General features: G+C 41.9%; 1 protein-coding gene across 4 annotated transcripts in view; it reads right to left on the bottom strand.

Moving 5' to 3' along the window:
• Window positions 1–20,080, bottom strand: part of UACA (uveal autoantigen with coiled-coil domains and ankyrin repeats) — a 69,297-nt gene that overhangs the window by 5,995 nt on the left and 43,222 nt on the right. For 3 of the 4 annotated variants that reach the window (XM_056571589.1, XM_056571592.1, XM_056571588.1), the window contains 14 exons: window positions 12,461–12,594; window positions 9,186–9,274; window positions 8,358–8,422; window positions 6,737–6,794; window positions 6,567–6,637; window positions 5,628–5,734; window positions 5,336–5,517; window positions 5,207–5,244; window positions 2,590–2,649; window positions 2,368–2,475; window positions 1,825–1,857; window positions 1,644–1,742; window positions 910–946; window positions 767–819 (listed from right to left, as the gene is read on the bottom strand). In XM_056571589.1, coding sequence (XP_056427564.1) covers window positions 767–819; window positions 910–946; window positions 1,644–1,742; window positions 1,825–1,857; window positions 2,368–2,475; window positions 2,590–2,649; window positions 5,207–5,244; window positions 5,336–5,517; window positions 5,628–5,734; window positions 6,567–6,637; window positions 6,737–6,794; window positions 8,358–8,422; window positions 9,186–9,274; window positions 12,461–12,594 — 1,134 coding nt within the window. Of the gene's footprint in view, window positions 1–766; window positions 820–909; window positions 947–1,643; window positions 1,743–1,824; window positions 1,858–2,367; window positions 2,476–2,589; window positions 2,650–5,206; window positions 5,245–5,335; window positions 5,518–5,627; window positions 5,735–6,566; window positions 6,638–6,736; window positions 6,795–8,357; window positions 8,423–9,185; window positions 9,275–12,460; window positions 12,595–14,684; window positions 15,137–20,080 lie in introns of those variants that run through there. The other variant, XM_056571590.1, reaches the window with a different exon arrangement.

The raw sequence follows: 20,080 nt of genomic DNA, 5'->3' as shown, positions 1-20,080 counted from the left end.
AGGAGAATACACAGAGGAGTCCTATCAGACAGGAGAGAGATCAGAGGAGTGCTATCAGACAGGAGAGAGCACAGAGGAGTTCTATCAGACAGGAGAGAGCACAGAGGAGTCCTATCAGACAGGAGAGAGATCAGAGGAGTGCTATCAGACAGGAGAGAGCACAGAGGAGTTCTATCAGACAGGAGAGAGCACAGAGGAGTCCTATCAGACAGGAGAGAGATCAGAGGAGTGCTATCAGACAGGAGAGAGCACAGAGGAGTTCTATCAGACAGGAGAGAGCACAGAGGAGTTCTATCAGACAGGAGAGAGCACAGAGGAGTGTTAGCCCACCCTCACCTCCTGGACTTTGTCCATGTCTGTGCTACAGCCTGGACAAAGCTATGATTTTATCAGATTTTATATTTCTATAAAAAGGAAATAAAAATTTCTTATGAAGTATATTAGAAAGGTTAAAGTTTTGCCAATATTTAAAACATAAAAAGTTTCTGTATCTGCCAGGGCTCATTTAAATACGGAAGCATGCATAGCTTACCACCGCTCTTTTCAACTATAGGAACACTATACCCCTGTTATTGCGATCAGTGGGGGTCCCAGCAGTCAGACCTCAACCAATGAGACACAGCTCACCTATCCTGCAGCTTTCCTGGGAAAACCCATATAACTGCATTTCAGAGCACTGCTGTTGCATATTTGGTACCAAACCCAGTTGGACAATCACAAAACAAACATTACAGTCAATATACATTTCCCGCTTCACACTCCTTACCTGCGGATCAGCATTAAGAACAAGATTTTGCTTTATAACTATGTCTTCTTTACCTGGAAGAAAAAATGAAAAAAAAATAAAAAATCAGACCTATGCAAACATGAGGAACACCCATATCTTGTGTATACAAAACTAATTCTTACCATTGCTGAAAGGGCTGCTAGGGGACGACTGATTTTTCTGATAAAAATAAAGTTGGCAAAAAAATTAATTTATAGAAAAAAATTCTTATTACCAATACAATTTGTTTTCACTGTGAAATTGCATGTTAGGTAAAATATCATAATTTTGTATTTGGTACCAGGAGGATCATTTATAATCCCTGAGTCACCAGCCATCAGTAGTAACCCTTGAAATCCTAGAAAATTATCAATCAGGTTTCAAAAACAAAAATATTTGCAGCCGTAAGTAAGCAGTTTTCGGAGACATTACATTAGCAGCTATTACTTTGACATAATATATTAAAATTAAGTACAGACAACTCCATATACCCCAGTCCCTGAGATCAGTGTGGGACTGAATTGCTATAGCAGTTAGATGAAAAAGTTCCCACACCTCACACTAAATTTGCGGCAATATCCTAGAGCAGTGGTCACCATTCTGTGGCCCTCCCGCTGTTTTAAAACTACAGCTCCCCTCATGTCCTGACTGCCAAAGTCAGGGCATAATTAGATTTGTCGTTTCACAACAGCTGGAGATCAAGGTTGGGAAATCTCTAACAATAACATTTCCTTCCCTATAGACAACAGTTGTCTGCTCCAGTTTATTTCTTTATCCTCACATGGCACTCGGCTTCGGAACACTACACAATCTGATATGCCCATTCTTTCTTCTATGTCATTTCATAGCACTGACTTATACCAAGACCCATGCTCACCTCATAATATCTCAGTTTCCCTCGCAGATTTTCCATAGTTCTCAGACTCTCCTCAAGTTCTTTTTCTCTTCCTTCCAACAGAGATTTCAGCTCCTCTTTCTGCGATTTTAATAAAAGATAAAAGTGAGGTGCAAAAAAAAAAAAAAAAAGAATATTCTATACCCCCAAAATACCAGCCTACCTCATTCTCTAAGTCATCTGTTATCATCTGCTCCTGCAATATGAAGTCAATGTAAGTATCCCTGTCTGAAACAACAGACCAGTCCCTCTATATCACTCGCTGCTTTCGGACACACAGACCCTAACTGGAAACCCCACCTAGTTCCCTGTGAAGAGAGACAATCCACCACACCCCCACCCCATGGGGACAAGCTGCAGCTATTTCCTGCCTCCAGTGCACTTGTTCATATAGATTTGTTTCCCCACTTACTCCTTTTTTATGGTAAATTGGACTGTAACATTAAATCAGCATTTTTAGCAGAACCCCACAGTGTTTTATTAGTGACAATTACAATAGTTATGACAGTACTTGACTGAACACACTTGGAGGTTGGCGGTGGTGACTCTCATCATAGACACACACCCATACCACTGTATAAACAGATGTAATAAGCTATAAAATGCTTCACACGCTTGACTATTCACTCTGATGACATACTGGAGGCCTTATAGACAGGTTACCCACCCACCTGCTTTTAAATGACTGGCAGACACTGAACCCCACCTGGCTGAGCTGATGCTTTAAGCCTCCAACTTTATCGAGCAGCGTTTTATGATCATACTGTATTTTTTTCAGTTTATCCCGTAGATCTTCATTCTCAGTTTCCAAGTCCTAAAGGAATGATGATGGAGATGAGAACTCTGGGTGATGGAATCATTATACCTCCTCAGCATGTCCATAAATCATTGCTTATAGTAATAGTGGTAAAATCATGCTTACACATACCTGGGACTGTTCTTTTGACTTTGCTGGGGTGTCTTCTTTTGAGTTATACTTTGCCCATTTCTGTGTAGAAGTAACACGTATAGCAACAATTACAGGCTGCTGCCATCAGAGCAAGAACGTGCAAAACACACAAAAACTGTTCTAATATTTTAAAGTACAAACCCCACCGATAGCATCTTACAGTGGTAATGTCAAATCATTGTTGAAGTACTGAAATGGTCAGTGGAAGCGGTAGGTTGGGTGGGTGTAAATGAATAGCTGACATTAAGAAGGGAACAATACTGTAAAGTATCTGGAATGGCTATGGCTGGCGGTGTCTAGCCAGTGCTTACAGACAGGGAAAGGTTAAATAATTTTGGAGGAAAACCGCAAAAATGCTTCAATCATGATAAACATACACTCTCCAAGTGAGAAGATCCCCCTATGATGGATACCCAGCCCAATATGAAGTGTCACTATTGTCACTCACTCACATGTATGTAAATCTGTCTAGAGACTGAAAATAAAGTTGTGATCACCAGTACAGTCATTTCCTGGACATCCGGTCATTACTTTCACTTAAAAAAAAACCCTATATAGTCAGCAAACAATGGATTTTATTCAACTGCATAACAAAGATAAGACATTTTAGGGTTTGCAGGACACATCCAACCAAAGAAACTGCATAGATGGCAAACATAGGGGAGGGGGAAGACCGTGTAGGGCGGAAGCAAACACCAATTTCTTATGTCCTATGTAACAAAACCCAGCACCCAGCTTCGTCTTTATTATTTTTGGGGCTTTTCCATTTATGCCATCAATTCTTGATCAGTATGGATGAGATCTATGGGACCTTAGGGGTTTAGTTTCCAGAGGAGGGACCTAGCCACAATTGTGCAGAGAACTGCAGCTGACCTCTTCTGCATTATCCTACTCGTATGCATGAAGAGTTCTATTTTCCTGGTATTTATTGCCGATTGTTTCTTACTATTAAAAAAAAAAAAAAAAAAGCTGACCACAGTCACTTGAATGGGATCCAGCAGCAGTTCCCTGGGCATTGCTATACAGGGGTAAAAACAGTGACTGATACACTGACACTGCATTCCTTCATTTTCAGGACTAGTAGGGGTGCCAAAAGTTAGTACCCCACCAATCATATAGTGATGGCATATGCATGTTTTGTGCCATCATGAAAAAACACCTTTGAGCAGAGTGTAACTTGAGGGGGTGCAGAGGTAGTACCCACACCAGGGCCCAGATGCTTGAGAAAGACCCTGTCACATATAGTGTTTCTGGATTTTGCCAAAGCGTTTGATACTGTCCCTCACAGACATCTGACAGGTAAGTTAAGGTCCTTGGGCTTGGAAACTTTAGTTTGTAACTGGATTGAACACTGGCTCATGGATCGTACCCAGAGAGTGGTGGTCAATGATTCGTACTCTGATTGGTCCCCGGTTATTAGTGGTGTACCCCAAGGTTCAGTACTGGGACCACTGTTGTTTAATTTATTTATCAATGATATAGAGGATGGTATTAACAGCTCTGTTTCTATCTTTGCAGATGACACCAAGCTTTGTAGCACAGTACAGTCTATAGAGGATGTGCATAAGTTACAAGATGACTTGGATAGACTAAGTGTCTGGGCATCCACTTGGCAAATGAGGTTCAATGTGGATAAATGTAAAGTTATGCATCTGGGTACTAATAACCTGCATGCGTCGTATGTCTTAGGGGGGATTAAACTGGCAGAGTCACTGGTAGAGAAGGATCTGGGTGTACTTGTAGATCACAGACTACAGAATAGCATGCAATGTCAGGCTGCTGCTTCCAAGGCCAGCAGGATATTGTCATGTATAAAAAGAGGCATGGACTCAAGGGACAGGGACATAATACTCCCCCTTTATAAAGCATTGGTACGGCCTCACCTGGAATATGCTGTTCAGTTTTGGTCGCCTGTTCATAAAAGGGACACTGCAGAGTTGGAAAGGGTGCAGAGACGCGCGACTAAACTAATATGGGGCATGGAACATCTTAGCTATGAGGAGCGATTAAAGGAGTTACAATTGTTTAGTCTTGAGAAGAGACGTTTAAGGGGGGATATGATAAACGTATATAAGTATATTAATGGCCCATACAAAAAATATGGAGAAAAACTGTTCCAGGTTAAACCCCCCCAAAGGACGAGGGGGCACTCCCTCCGTCTGGAGAAGAAAAGGTTTAGTTTAAAGGGGCGGCACGCCTTCTTTACCGTGAGGACTGTGAATTTATGGAACGGTCTACCTCAGGAACTGGTCACAGCAGGAACAATTAACAGCTTTAAAACAGGGTTAGATACATTCCTGGAACAAAATAACATTAAAGCTTATGCAGAATTATAAAACTACATCCCTTTCCCTTATCCCCTTACACCCTTCCCTTCAATCCCCTGGTTGGACTTGATGGACGTATGTCTTTTTTCAACCATACTAACTATGTAACATAAGAAAACTCTTGTCTTATACATGTCATATGGCTGTTGAGGACACTGCAACAAATTTAGCACTGGGGCCCCGAAGCCTTAAGTTAGGACTATGTCTTTGAACAACGTTTAGAACTACAATATGGAAGGGAATAGGTTTTGTAAAAAGATAACACTCACAGCACGTAAAGACACCATGCTCCTTACAGGTTCTGGCCCTGTAAGAAAAATACAGTATATGGGTCAGCCTTACACTTCTTGAGAAGAATCCTTTGTGCAATGGATTACAATCACCATAAAGAAGGTCACCTCTTGGGGAGCTCTCCACTGCAGTCCTGATGAGAGACAAGATCTCGAGGTTATCTCCAATTCTGCTATAATAGGCGCAGTCATGTCCCATAGAGTCAACCAGTGTAACATCTGCCCCTGCTCTCAGCAAGACTTCCACAGCTTCTCGGCATCCGTACTCACAACCCAGCATGAGCGGAGTCCTGAGAGATACACACAGCATCACATCAGTGAATGTACAGCCTCTGAATCACAGGTCTCAGTAAATGAACCTATCTATATGGCATATCTAAATACCATTGCTATTACTTACTTATTCTGCTTGTCCCGGGCATTAACTTCTGCTCCTTTTTCTATAAGTAGTTGACAAATTGCTGGGCGGCACATCTGTGTAGCCAGTGCAAGCGGCGTCCTACCATCCTTGAATGACAGCATCAAAATCTGAGGTTAGTACCTTTGACAAAAGGCTCAAGAAATATTCAACACTGAGTAAGATTCTGGAAAGTAGCAATGAAGTACAGTGGTCCCTCAACATACGATGGTAATCCGTTCCAAATGGACCATCGTTTGTTGAAACCATCGTATGTTGAGGGATCCGCGCAATGTAAAGTATAGGACAGTGGTCTACAATCTGCGGACCTCCAGATGTTGCAAAACTTCAACACCCAGCATGCCCGGACAGCCGTTGGCTGTCCGGGCATGCTGGGAGTTGCAGTTTTGCAACATCTGGAGGTCCGTAGGTTGAAGACCACTGGTACTGGAGGTTATACTCACATGTCACCGATGCTCCGGACCATCACCGCTGCCCTGGATGTCGCCTTCCATCGCTGTCGCCGCGTCCCCGGGGTGTCTCCGACGCTCCGGCATCCTCACTCTCAGTCGCCGCCATCACGTCGCTACGCATGCCGCTCCTATTGGATGACGGGACGGCGTGCGCAGCGACGTGATGACGACGATGGAGAGCGCCGACGATGCAGGGGATCCCGAAGAGGATGCACCGGAGCCCCGAGGACAGGTAAGTGATCGTCGGCGGTAAACGGTTCTCCGGTGGCTATTCGGTGGCAGCTGAAGTAGTCTGCGCTGCTGGATAGCCGTTTATGCGATGGCCCCGACATACAAAAGCATCGTATGTTGATGCTGCCTTCAACATGCGATGGCCTCTGAGAGGCCATTGTATGTTGAAATGATCGTATGTCGGGGCCATCATAGGTCGGGAGTCCCTGTAGAAGAAATGTAAAGCTGAAATGCTCACCAAGTCTTTAGAATTTACTGAAGCCCCATGATCGCACAGAAGCTGCACACTGGAACAGCAATCTGACATGGCTGAACAAGACAAAACATAAGAGAGATTCAGAGGTTGGGGACAGATCCTTTCTTAGAATGGCAGAAAATGATCAGACATTTCATCAGGTGTTCTCTTACCTGCATCATGCAGTGCTGTCCTGCCTTGCAAATCCACATTCTCGGTTGGACAGTTAAACTGGAGATAAGAAACAAAAGGTTATTAACCATACTAGATACATTACTAATTTATGTATGATTATTTATTAAGAAGATTTTACAAGGACATTTCTCTTTCAAATAATGATGGCTTATAACTAGGATATGCCATCACTTTATGATCAATGGGGTCGGACCATAAAGTAATGGGACATCCCAGGGATTTAATATGTAGTCTCTACCACTAGAATCAAACAATCTCGGAGCATGTGACTGGCGCACAAGTCTTGGGCACCATCCAGACCCATGTAGTTTCAGCAGCCTTAAAAGCAATTACATAACCAACATGGTGGAAGTATAGCTTCCATGCCTGTAATGCCAATTGAACAAGTGAACAAGCCTCTCTGTGGGGGAGACTGGATATGGAAGCTCCTCACATGTGAGACTTTTTGGATTGTTAAGCTTAGAACCAGATCACCATTCGGAATGAAGCCCAATATCAGGATTTTCTTTTGGTGGTGAGCAGCATTTCTTAGTTTTCACATGTGGTACACATTGAAGAATATTCTATATTGATATAAGGTACGGTGTGTGGTGGTGCTCCATTTTGAATTGGATGGGTTAAAACAGGAGGGATGGGTTTTAGAGAGGGTGCGACTAATGCATTACCTATTCAGAGAAGGATTATAACTCAGACCTTGACAAAGGACATTAATTCGGAAAAACATCTTGTTTGTATATATTTTTTCGTACACCATGCATTTTTTTTTTTTTTCTAAATAAAATATCAAGAACTGACATGTGCAGTGCTGGGACCTTTACTACTAGTGTTGTCCTTTTGTGCCCATTAGTGTGTGAACACAGCCTAAAAATGCATCTGATTTATAACAGTACTACAAGGTTTATTTTTCGGCCTAGCTGAAATTTTCCCATTCTATAAGTTGGCTTACTTTTTGGCACATACTTGACGCATTTGTAGCAAATTTTCCCCTACATTGAAACCCTGCCCCATTCTACAACACCCCACACCTCTTTATCGAACAATGTGATAAGGTGTCGAAAACAAAGAAAACATGATGAAAGCCGTGTAAGACAGTTTTTGGAGCAAATTCCACCAGATTTCCTGATAAATGTTATTTAGTCCCCCAATGCATTCAGTTCTGTGTGGCCAATATAAATAGTAACCTCCGCTGAATTGCACTCAAGTTACAGTTAAAAAACTAGGAATTTTCCCCTTGTAATAATTAGAGGGTTGTCTACTGTAATTGTTTCATTACTTAGTTGCATAGCCAAAGGCATCTTCTAACCTTGGAGTTACTGTGACAATAGTCTATAATAAAGAACAGAATACCAGGCCTTGGTTGAACTTGATAAACATGTCTTCTTAAAATGGTGCTTTAACTATTTTTAAGTGTGGTTAAAAGACAGGGCAAATATTTGGAGGGGTTGGAGAAAACCTCAGTTTACTGCTGGCAGAGGTTCAACACAGTCAGCAGCAAATCTGCCTTTATGTGAAGCCGCATCTTAATTTATTTTAATTAAAATACTCCTCTAAGTAGATTTCTGAGACATACGCCTACATAAATCACTTTGGACCACCTACCTGCAGAAGCTTCTGTAGACAAAGGGAGTGTCCATACTTTGCAGATAGATGCAATGCATTTCGTCCTGACACAAGAAAACAAGATGTAAAAAGTGATGACCCATTGGGATAAAGTAAGAGCAGGATTAAAGCAGATGCAGGATAAGTTATAGAAAAAGCACTAAACCTAACAAATATGATATGAAAAAAAACTATAAAACATCTATTTAGATGATGGGAAATTTACTAAAGGGAGTCTCCTGCCTGGAGCCCTGGTTCCTAAGGCAAAAAGCGGTGGCCGACTTGCTCCCTTCATGCATCTCTATGGGAGAGCTGCAGATACACGAACATGGTCAGCACAGCTTCTTTCATGGGGACAGCCAGGTTGCCGGGCCAGGAGATTTGTGGGGGGGGGGGGGGTGTTGTTTCAACAGTCGGACCCTATACTTAAAACTTTTTACATTGAACAAGCAGTCTGATCAGTTGCTATTATATTATAAAGCAGGAGGAGCTGAGCTGATTGATACATAGTTTTGTCCTACTGATTGACAGCTCTCTCTGTATAAATGCTTATATAGGAAAGGCTAGCAATCCCAGGGTAGGACGGCTCACTGGACTCAAGCATAGACAAAGCAGATTTCAATCAATATATTACAAGTTTTATTGAATCCTTTCCAACAAAACTATATATATATCAATCTGCTCAGCTGCTTATACTCTATATTACACTGCTGCTAGATTCAGCAGTACATTCAGGACAGGACCCCTTGGTGGTGTCCACACACTTCTGAGAAGCATAAAGTAATACTAGAAGGGGGGCAGATATTTTATTTCCCATGATGTAATTACCAGCTGCATCAGGGGCTGTGAGATCGACCCCATGTAAGAGGATGCCATTCAGACACTCTAGGTGACCCTTCGATGCAACAATGTGAAACCTGAATGCAAACAAGAGTAAAAAAAAAAAAAAAAAAAAAAGCACTTTAGAAAAATATATACAGATATTATATATTATACAAAGAAGCAAATACATGGAAAAAGAACACAACCTAGTCTAAAGCAGGCCGTACACATTAGGACTCCTTTACACAGAGGCCGAACAGCCTATTTACAAGGGACACCACCGGATTCCACAGACCTGAATAAGGTACATTGGGTGTCTGGTATTTTACAAGAGTGGAGTGAGGGGAAGACAACAGCACATGCACTATTTTTTTTTCTACGCTCAACTCTTGTCCTTTAATTGTATTAAGCGACGGAGTTACCTTAAAGCAGTGGTCCTTAACCTGTGCTCGATCGAACCCCAGGAGTTCGGTGAGTCAGTCCCGGGGTTCGGCGGGGAGGTCGCAACAGGACAGGCAAACCAAGCAATTGCTTGGAACAACATGTATAGGGGCCATAATCTACTGGCTAACCTGCCACCAAAAAGCTTTAAGCTGTGTTCCCACATTGCATTTTTAAGATGCGTTTTTTGTTATGAATGGTGAACTCGTTCATAGACATGGGAATTCACCCGTCAAAACAGAAAACGCATGTTAAAAATGTAACCAAAATTAAATGTGGAAACATAGCCTTAGAATCATAAAGGGAAGTTACTCCCTCGCTCTTATTCTCATAGGTTCAGACTGACCGCAGCATATATTATCAGATATTATCTTGCCTAAAAGTGAACCACATGTCTGACTGATCCTGTTTAGTTTCTGCTCATGGGTTACATAAATAAATCAGATTTATGCCCTTAAGCTCCCACTGCCAGATATTCATCTCTCTATAAATGGCCAAGACATTCATGCCAGCAAACTGGTTCTGAAGGTTCAACATGATTTACTATAGCATTTAGGCAGCACATGGATAAGAGTGGCGTTCTTTCTAACCTTACAAAACCCTTTAAAGGGGTACTCCGCTGCCGTGTCGGAAGCTCCGCTCCCCAGCGTCCGGAAGTTTATTGTTCCGGATGCTGTGTGCGGGCTTCCGTGTTCAGGGCCGCCCCTCGTGCCCCCTTCCCATAGACTTTTGCTGAGGGGGCGAGCGTGACGTCACGAAGGGGGCGGGCGTGACATCACGAAGGGGGCGGGCGTGACGTCACGAGGGGCGGCCCTGAACATGGAAGCCCGAACACAGCGTCCGGAACAATAAACTTCCGGACGCTGGGGAGCGGAGCTTCCGACACAGGGCAGCGGAGTACCCCTTTAAGGATCTAGTCATACGTACAGTGTCCTGCGCGTAGATTTAATGCTGCAGATTTTATACTAACTAAATGACCGAACACAGCATCAAATCTGCAGCTTTAAATCCTGAGCATCAAATATGCCATGATGAAGGGAGGGGAGGTGCCAGAAACATGTCGGTATTTCAGCTGCTAAGCGATCTCTTTAACAAAAACTTTTACTGTTTCCCGGAATTAAAGGATACAGGATCAGTGCAGTAAACAGTGGTACTTTGTAGCCGGGAAAGCTGGATAAACTCTACCTGTTTGCATCAAATATGTGCAGGATACTGTACGTGCGAAAAAACCCCAAAAGAAAATTTAACCCCTTAATGACCAAGCCCATTTTGATCTTAAGGACCAGGCCAATTTTATTTTTACATTTTTAGTTTTTTCCTCCTCGCCTTCTAAAAATCGTAACCCTTATATTTTCATCCACAGACTAGTATAAGGGCTTGTTTTTTGCGATACCAGTTGTCCTTTGCAATTACATTACTCACTTTACCATAAAATGTATGGCGCAACCAAAAAAAAATACTATTTGTATGGGAAAATTAAAAAGAAAACCGCTATTTTGCAAATTTTGGAAGGTTTCGTATTGACGCCGTACAATTTACGGCAAAAAATTACATGTGTTATTTATTCTGTGGGTCAATACGATTAAAAGGATACCTATGATTACATACTTTTCTATTATTGTTGCGCTAAAAAAAACAAAAACGCTTTTTAACTAAAATTAGTATGTTAAAAACCCCTCAGTTTTGACAACCTATAACTTTTTCATTTTTCTGTATAAGTGGCGGTATGAGGGCAAATTTTTTGCACAATGATCTGTTCTTTTTATTGATACCACGTGTGTATTTAAGACTTTTATAAAAAAAAAAAAATTTTTATAAAATGTGACAAAAAAAGCAGCAATTTTGGACTTTTTTTTTACGTTCACCGTACGGGATCATTAACATATTTTAATAGTTCGGAATGGTTTAATAATTTACGCACGTGGCGATACCAAACAGGTTTATACATTTTTTTTTTCTTCACACTTTTTGGGGGTTAAATGGGGAAAAAGGGACATTTTACATTATTGGGGAGGGGGATTTTTCAAATTATTATTTTTTTTTTACACTTTAATAGTCCCCATATGGGACTATTTATAGCAATCAGTTGATTTCTAATATTTTTGAGTGCTATGCATAGAGCATATCACTGATCAGTGTTATTGGCGTTCTTCTGCTCTGATCTGCTCGATCTCAGACAAGAGCAGAAGAAGCCGGGAAGGCGGTGGAGGCAGGTGAGGGGACCTCTGCCCGCCATGTTAGCTGATCTGATCCCCGCGGCCATGCAGCGGGCGATCAGATCAGCATAAAATATAGCTGCGCTGCCAGATGCCGTGATCTGTATTAATCACAGCATCTGAGGGGTTAATGGCAGACATCCGCGCGATCGCGGATGTCGCCCATTACCGGCGGGTCCCTGGCTGCTATCAGCAGACAGGACCTGCCACACATGACCCGATCATCCCTCCGATGCTCGCGGTCATGTACAGGACGTAAATGTACATCCTGATGAGCAAAGTACCGCGGCACCAGGACGTACATTTACGGCCGTGGTAGTTAAGGGGTTAATATAGGGAGCTATCCACTCTTTTGCCAATGCCCTCCCTCCACATCTCTAAAGACATGTTCACACTGGAAAGTCCATGATGACAAACAATCCTCAAAATCAGCACGGAATCTGCCATGCAAATTTTTGAGCCAATTATGGAAGTTTTTAATGCAGTTTTTGGGGCGAAGGACTTAGCCCTGTGCCGTTTCCCTTCCCTTTCCCTGCTTTGCTGTTCTTACATGTTATCAAAATCACGGTCACCAAACCAAAAACTAAGGCAGAACCAACGTACAATGGTGGTATTGAAACTTACGCTGAGCGTCCTTCCAAGTCTAGCTTGCTGGGGTTGACACCCTTCTTGGCAAGAGTTGAAGAAATTTTCTCTACATCTCCCCTCTCCGCTGCTCTCATCAACCGTTCATCATACTTATTCCAGTCAGCAGTTTGCTGGGGGAAAAAAATGGAAAGATTAATGTTACACTTCATATTATCTGCAAATTATTATGTGCAATGTCATATTTCTAAGAAATGACAACTAAAACAAGTAGGATGGACAGTAATAGACGCCGCAGAGATGGTGGAGAAAGAAACGGCTTAGAGAGTAAACAGGATTTTAGGTTTCTTTACATGAAGTTTTGGGGGCACCACCTTTCCTTAAAAGGGTTCTCTCATTTCAAGGAACTCAGATAACATGAAAGCTAAGTATTCACTGCTTCGTATAATCTAGATCCGCAGCCAAATTATGCAACTTTGTTATTACATCCAATAGGTTATTGTTGTGGGGAAACAAAAATGTAGCCTTGCGAAATGTCAGAAGCTAAATCAGATGATATGCTTCCATTGTCGTGAATCATCCGCAATCATCTCTTAAAGCCTGTAATAGCCAAAAACAACTATGACATAGTAAAACTTGAGCCCCACAACAACTTCGATCTGTTCTATTGGAGAGTTTAGGCTGGTTGCAATACCAGGATCATGGCTTTCATGTTGGAATAATCATAAAAACCATCCCCTTCATGTGAAAGCTGCACATATATGATCATGCCCCAAAGGCTGAAGAGTCAAAACAATTATGCGTCATACATTTCATCGTGAAAAATGGTCAAAACACTGAAAATTAGCTGAGACAAATAACATGTACATCAGTGTTTCCCAGCCAGGGTGCCTCCAGCTGTTGCAAAACTACAACTCCCAGCATGCCCGGACAGCCGAAGGCTGTCCGGGCATGCTGGGAGTTGTAGTTTTGTAATAGCCAGTGGTACCCTGGCTGGGAAACACTGTTGTACCTAGTCAACCAGACTTTTCTATTGTGAAATTGGTCTTGTATGCGCAAAAAACGTAAAATTTAAATCGTATGCTGCGCAATATTCCTAATATAGTAGATGCAAACATCTAGTACTGTTCAGTAGCTATTCTGCACCATAGAGTTCCCATGGAGAGCACACCTGAGGTGTATGGATACACGGATGCAAGCTACTTGCGGACCCCTGATTCTGGTCCAAGACAATATAGTAGTGAATGAGCAGCAGCACTCCAGAGTTGTGAAGCAAATGGTGGTCTTTATTCAGACAACAACGTGTGCAATGTTTCGGGTTGCTAACCATTGATTGATAATGGCTTGGTCAGCAAACTGAAACGTGGCACACGTTGTCTGAATAAAAAAACAAAAACAAACAAACACCATTTGCTTCACAACTCTGGAGTGCTGCTGCTCATTGGCTACTATTCTGCACCATAGCTATGTTGCTAGAAACAGAGCATCCTAGTATGGTGGTGAGGGCAGCATAGCAGGAATGCAAGACATCACAGGTGTATTATCCCCGTTTACAGAGCGTTAAAGCACCTGTCAAGTACTCTCCTTTGAAGCGCTGCTGCCTAGAATACAATGCAGTGTAAAAAAAAAAAGTTGAAAACATATAGGCATATTTGCTTTGTGCAGGCAATACAATGTAGCAGTATACTGTATATAGCTGTTGTTTCGGTCAAATATTTCTATTACACAGATTTAGGTAGAGATCGCTACAACATCAAAATGAAAAGAGGTTACACAAAGACTAAAAAAAAGCGATGACTAGACTAAATTTGCCATTTGCCTCTTAGCCCTTGATAAAGCCACAGCTTGTGGCGAAACGTCGGGCGGGCAATGTGTTAGATTTTAAATTGTCTCACACCTTAGATTGTGGACTGCAGCCACAATCTCCTCAATTTAATCAGATAGCATGCAGTGTCATGCCAATTAATGGAATATGGATCAATATGTGTGAGGTTATTTTAATCTTGGCTCAATAAATGAAAAGTTTTATATTGGGTGGGAAATATAGGGTCTTAGTGATCGCTTAGCGATCAAATGTAAATAAGACTAGACTAAATGGTACAGCAAAACAATCACACTAACATAAAAGACAATGAGTCTTCCATAGACAAAGCTATGTTGCCAAGTGCCCACGGAAAGGAACTGTTTTCGTCAATGAGGACATAACAGCAAAGTGTTATGTCGGACGGACTTAACAGCATCAGGAAAGCAGAGCAACTCTTACCTTGTGCTTGGAAGAACAGGTAAACCAGGGTGTCATCCTGGTCCTCCCACGCTTCAAAGCAGAGATAGCAGGTTACACAGGGATAGCTGGTTGCCCACACTGGTGCTCCACACCGTCAGCACATGTTCAGGTCCTGAACACTCTATGCCAACATCCATCTGCCCCAATGATAGGTGCCCCCTTCCTGCCCTGAGACAGGGGAGCACAAGCGGTCATATCCTAGTCATTTCTCGCTGGCTTCCTTCTCTGTGAGGGACTTGTAAGGTTCTTTGTGGTGTTGCGTCCCCTCCTCCTCGACCCCTCAGTCTACTCTTGGAGGCTCAGCTCCTCACACAAATAGTGGCTTCTCCTAAATCGCTCCCCTTGTAAACACAGCTTCTCTGGCCTTTATCCCAGGGGGAGGGTTGCTCTATTTTTTGCCTTGGAGGAGGTTAACAGCTGAGATAGTGAGGAGGATCTGTAGACACATGCCCTGCATTCCCATGTACTGAGCCATCCGGCCTGCCTCATAACTCAGGGCAGGGAGCATTAGAATAACAATTACAGCCCTGACGCCAGACTGCACAATTCATTGGCTGAATGTCCCTGTCACCGACCAAAATAATACATCTTGTAACTTCCTTACAATATCCGAAGACGGAAAATATAGAGATATATTTCTAGGAAACATGAAAGAAGAATCTTTTCTGGCAATAAGGAAAGTGGATTATTTATCACAATGACGCATTGTGTCATCTGATGGCGATTAAATCATCATACTAAATTAAATTAAAATCATCATACTAAATAAATTAAATCATACTAAATAAATCTAATTTTCTGTGATGAAAAGATCTGGGCTGACGGCGTAATTTCTGCACGCCGATCTGTCCTAAATAGCAGATTCGGACTAGAGATGAGCGAACTTACAGTAAATTCGATTCGTTACGAACTTCTCGGCTCGGCAGTTGATGACTTATCCTGCGTAAATTAGTTCAGCCTTCAGGTGCTCCGGTGGGCTGGAAAAGGTGGATTCAGTCCTAGGAAAGAGTCTCCTAGGACTGTATCCACCTTTTCCAGCCCACCGGAGCACCTGAAAGCTGAACTAATTTATGCAGGAAAAGTTATTAACTGCCGAGCCGAGAAGTTCGTGACGAATCAAATTTACTGTAAGTGAGCTCATCTCTAATTTTGATCATCTTGTGTGGACAGTCTTTATGATGGGTGGGAGATGTTCATATAATTGATCTGATCTTTGAGCAATCTGCTGCAGTGCTTCCCCTATTTAGCCAACAAGTATACGATCTAGGCTTATTCATCCATAAAACTGTGGTAGAACCTAAAGTCGCCTGCTATACCATCTAAGGAGACTGTAGACCAGTGTTTTCCAAATAGTGTGTCTCCAGCTTTTACAAAACTATAACTCCCAGCATGCCCGGACAGCCAAAGGCTGTCCGGGCATGCTGGGAGTTGTAGTTTTGCAACAGCTGGAGGCACCCTGGTTGAGAAACACTGCTGTAGACACAATCCCATGGATGGAACACATACAAACTAAACAGAAACTCAGGAACAAGCAGATCACTGTGGCCAACAGGGATCTGCTAACCAAGTGATCCACTCACCATCGGCGAACTGCACACCAAAAATGGAAGGTTTAGCATTGACGGCCTAATGGTCCTTATTTTAAATCGGGTACTAGATGAACATCTTTTGTGAAGTAGAAAGTTCAATACTTCATCTACTGTCAGATTTCTTTTAACATCTTGCTCCTGGAGGTCAAAAATGTATTAAATTTCATGTTGCCCGAACCACAAACGGCATGAAACACATATTACAATAGTATAAGATTCACTCAAACTCTGCGGAATTTCAGAAAAATCCCTTGTAAGGCTGCATTCACACCACGTTTTTGCAATACAGTTCCCGCATCAGGTTTCTGATGAAAAATGGGTTCCTCAAAAACGGACTTAACTGTATCAAAACGTGTGTGCACATTAGAGATGAGCGAACTTACAGTAAATTCGATTCGTCACAAACTTCTCGGCTCGGCAGTTGATGACTTTTCCTGCATAAATTAGTTCAGCTTTCAGGTGCTCTGGCGGGCTGGAAAAGGTGGATACAGTCCTAGGAAAGATTCTCCTAGGACTGTATCCACCTTTTCCAGCCCACGGGAGCACCTGAAAGCTGAACTCTTTTATGCAGGATAAGTTATCAACTGCCGAGCCGAGAAGTTTGTGACGAATCGAATTTACTGTAAGTTCGCTCATCTCTAGTGCACATTTTAACCCGTATTCGGTTTGAAAAATGATGTCCGGTTGCATGCGTTTTTTAAGAAAAAAAGAATGTATAAGTTTTTAACTTTTCATTACATTATGAATAAAGTTTCACTTGTTTGATTGAAATTCCATGAAAAAAAAAAACTGCAAAGTCAAAAACTGTATGGTGAAAACCATATGGAACAATACACACCTACGGTTCTCTGCGGTTCCCATGGACTCCCATGTTTAAAAAAACAACATACGGTTTAATACGGTTTTTCACCTGGACCAAAAACTGTGGTAGGCTATGGTTTTGGGTCCGGAAAAAAAAAAAATATATATGACAAAACCGTACAAGACGCAAAATGGATGCAACCGGATGCATCGTTTGGCATACGGTTTTCAATGGAGAGTCAATGCATACGGTTTTCACATTGAAAACGTATCAGGGAACGGTATTGCAAAAACGTGGTGTGAATGCAGCCTAATTCACCAGAGGCAAATCTCTGCCCCATCTGCATTGAATGATAAACGCACCACTATATGTAAAGAGATCCATAAATCCAAGCATGGGGGGGGGGGGGGGGGGGGGAAGCTGCCGAGGACCTCCCCAAAGCTCAAAGCCTTGCTCCCAGCTGGCATTATAACTTTGATTCCACTGAATGTTGCAGAATTGTTAGAATAAACCATATATCACTGTAATAAAGGATTGGCTTGAGAGAAGAGATGATTCCGATTCCTTTAGACGCATACCTGCTACCATATGGTCTCTCTTTTCTTGTGTGATTGTAACAAAGGAGCCTGCCCGTTTCATGCTGCTTGTAGTACAACCAACATGGAACCGACAACATATTGTTACTTTCACCACATATCCAGTTTCAATAGCTTGTTATTAATGGTTAAAATAATAACCAAAGGCTTAAAAAAAAATGTATTAAAGTAGTACCCTTCAAGGCCAATATAAAAGCAGAGGGCACTTGGGTTTATTGGCTTTAGACAGCAAGAACAGCACAGCATGCAGAGTTAAAGGGGTTATCCAGGGGAAAACATTTTTTTATATATCAACTGGCTCCAGAAAGTTAAACAGATTTGTAAATTACTTCTATTAAAAAATCTTAATCCTTTCAGTACTTATGAGCTTCTGAAGTTAAGGTTGTTCTTTTCTGTCTAAGTGCTCTCTGAGGACATGTGTCTCGGGAACCGCCCAGTTTAGAAACAAATCCCCATAGCAAACCTCTTCTAAACTGAGTGGTTCTCGAGACAGGTGTCATTATAGAGCACTTAGACAGAAAAGAACAACCTTAACTTCAGAAGCTCATAAGTACTGAAAGGATTAAGATTTTTTATTAGAAGTAATTTACAAATCTGTTTAACTTTCTGGAGCCAGTTGAGAAAGATTATATTATATTATATTATATATATAAGTTTTTTCCTGGAATACCCCTTTAATAATGTTGTCAAAACAAAGGAAACCTAAATGCCCCAGCCCCCCCCCCGCCACAGGACCCAATATAAGTCAATGGGGTCTGTCATAGGACGGATCAAGGCTTTTGTTCTAAATTGAAGCCCACCTTGAACCTCCTGAGAAAAGCTTCATGAACAGAGAAGGTATGAATCTCTAGCAGAAAAATAGAAAGACATATTTGAATAGCGCTCCCCTCCCCCCGTGCACGTGTAGTCAGGATAAAAGCATCCAAAATGGTCACAGCACAGGATATAAAACGCCCTTATTATTTAATCCATTAAAATCCAGGCAATACAAAATAAGGTGCAATCCGAAATATGCGAGGTAAAACCTCCCCCACTATGTCGGATTGCACCTTCTTGTGTATTGCCTGGATTTTAATGGATTAAATAAAAAGGGCGTTTTATATCCTGTGCTGTGACCATTTTGGATGCTTTATGGATCTTTAGCACCTCACATGAGGTCACTTCTCATTGTGATGAATGAGAGGAAGTCGGTGCCATTAGTTTTATCTTAAATGCTGTATCTCTCCGAGTAGCGGAAACGGTTATTCCTTCATTTCCAGTACGCCTCACTCCAAAAATATTTCCTCCTACAGATATCTTGACAGGGAGCTTAATGGGGTACTCCATTGGAAAACATTTTTGTTTAAATTAACTGTTGAAAAATCTTCTATTTAAAAATCTTAATCCTTCCAGTACATATCAGCTGCTATATGCTCCACAGGAAGTTCTTTTCTTTTAGAATTTCTTTTCTGTCTGACCACAGTGCTCTCTGCTGACACCTCTGTCCATTTGAAAAACTGTCTAGAGTAAGCGCAAATCCCAAGAGCAAACCTATTCTGCTCTGGACAGTTCCTGACATGGACAGAGGTGTCAGCAGAGAGCACTGTGATCAGACAGAAATGAAATTCAAAAAGAAAAGATACAGCAGCTGATAAGTATTGGAAGGATTCATTTTTAAATAGAAATAATTAAAAAATCTGTTTAACTTTCTGGCACCAGTATATTTAAAAGTAAATGTTTTCCGTAGGAGTACCCCTTTAAGTCTATAGTGATGTTGTAGGAGCCTTTACCAGCCATAATTCAGAATGTGAATTAAAGTAAAAACAGGCAGCAGCTGCACACGTTATATGGAATCCATGTCCATACAAATCTAGGGATGAGTAAATCTACAGTATTTTTTCCCCAAAATCAAATTTATTGACGATTTTAGTCTCTGCCCTTTCAATATGCCACGCTTGCACAGAACAGTGAAGCATGAGACAGCGTCCGAGGAGAGCTTAGAGCAGTGTTTCCCAACCAGGGTGCCTCCAGATGTTGCAAAACTACAACTCCCAGCATGCCTGGACAGCCTTTGGCTGTCCAGGCATGCTGGGAGTTGTAGTTTTGCAACACCTGGAGGCACTCTGGTTCGGAAACCCCGGTCTAGAGCCATACCTGACTTTCCAAAACAAGCTTGGCACTTTGTAAATAGAACAAATCTTGAATATAACAAACTAAATGAACTGGCAGCAGATTTATTAGTTTCAGACTAGGACAAAAATCCCATAAATTCAGCCACCTCTACACAAGTCCATACTCCAGTCATGGATCTGTTCCCAGCTGTTGAGTAGGCAACAATCACTTTGTCCAACAAAAGTCTTCCCAGCCTTAGGTCACGGACTGCGGCCCCTACAATCTCCTGTAAAATGC

This window comes from Hyla sarda, chromosome 4 (genome assembly GCF_029499605.1).
Source record: "Hyla sarda isolate aHylSar1 chromosome 4, aHylSar1.hap1, whole genome shotgun sequence".
Classification (NCBI taxonomy): Eukaryota; Metazoa; Chordata; class Amphibia; order Anura; family Hylidae; genus Hyla; species Hyla sarda.
Note: the sequence above shows the minus strand (reverse complement) of the source record. Positions and strands in the feature narration are given on the sequence as shown.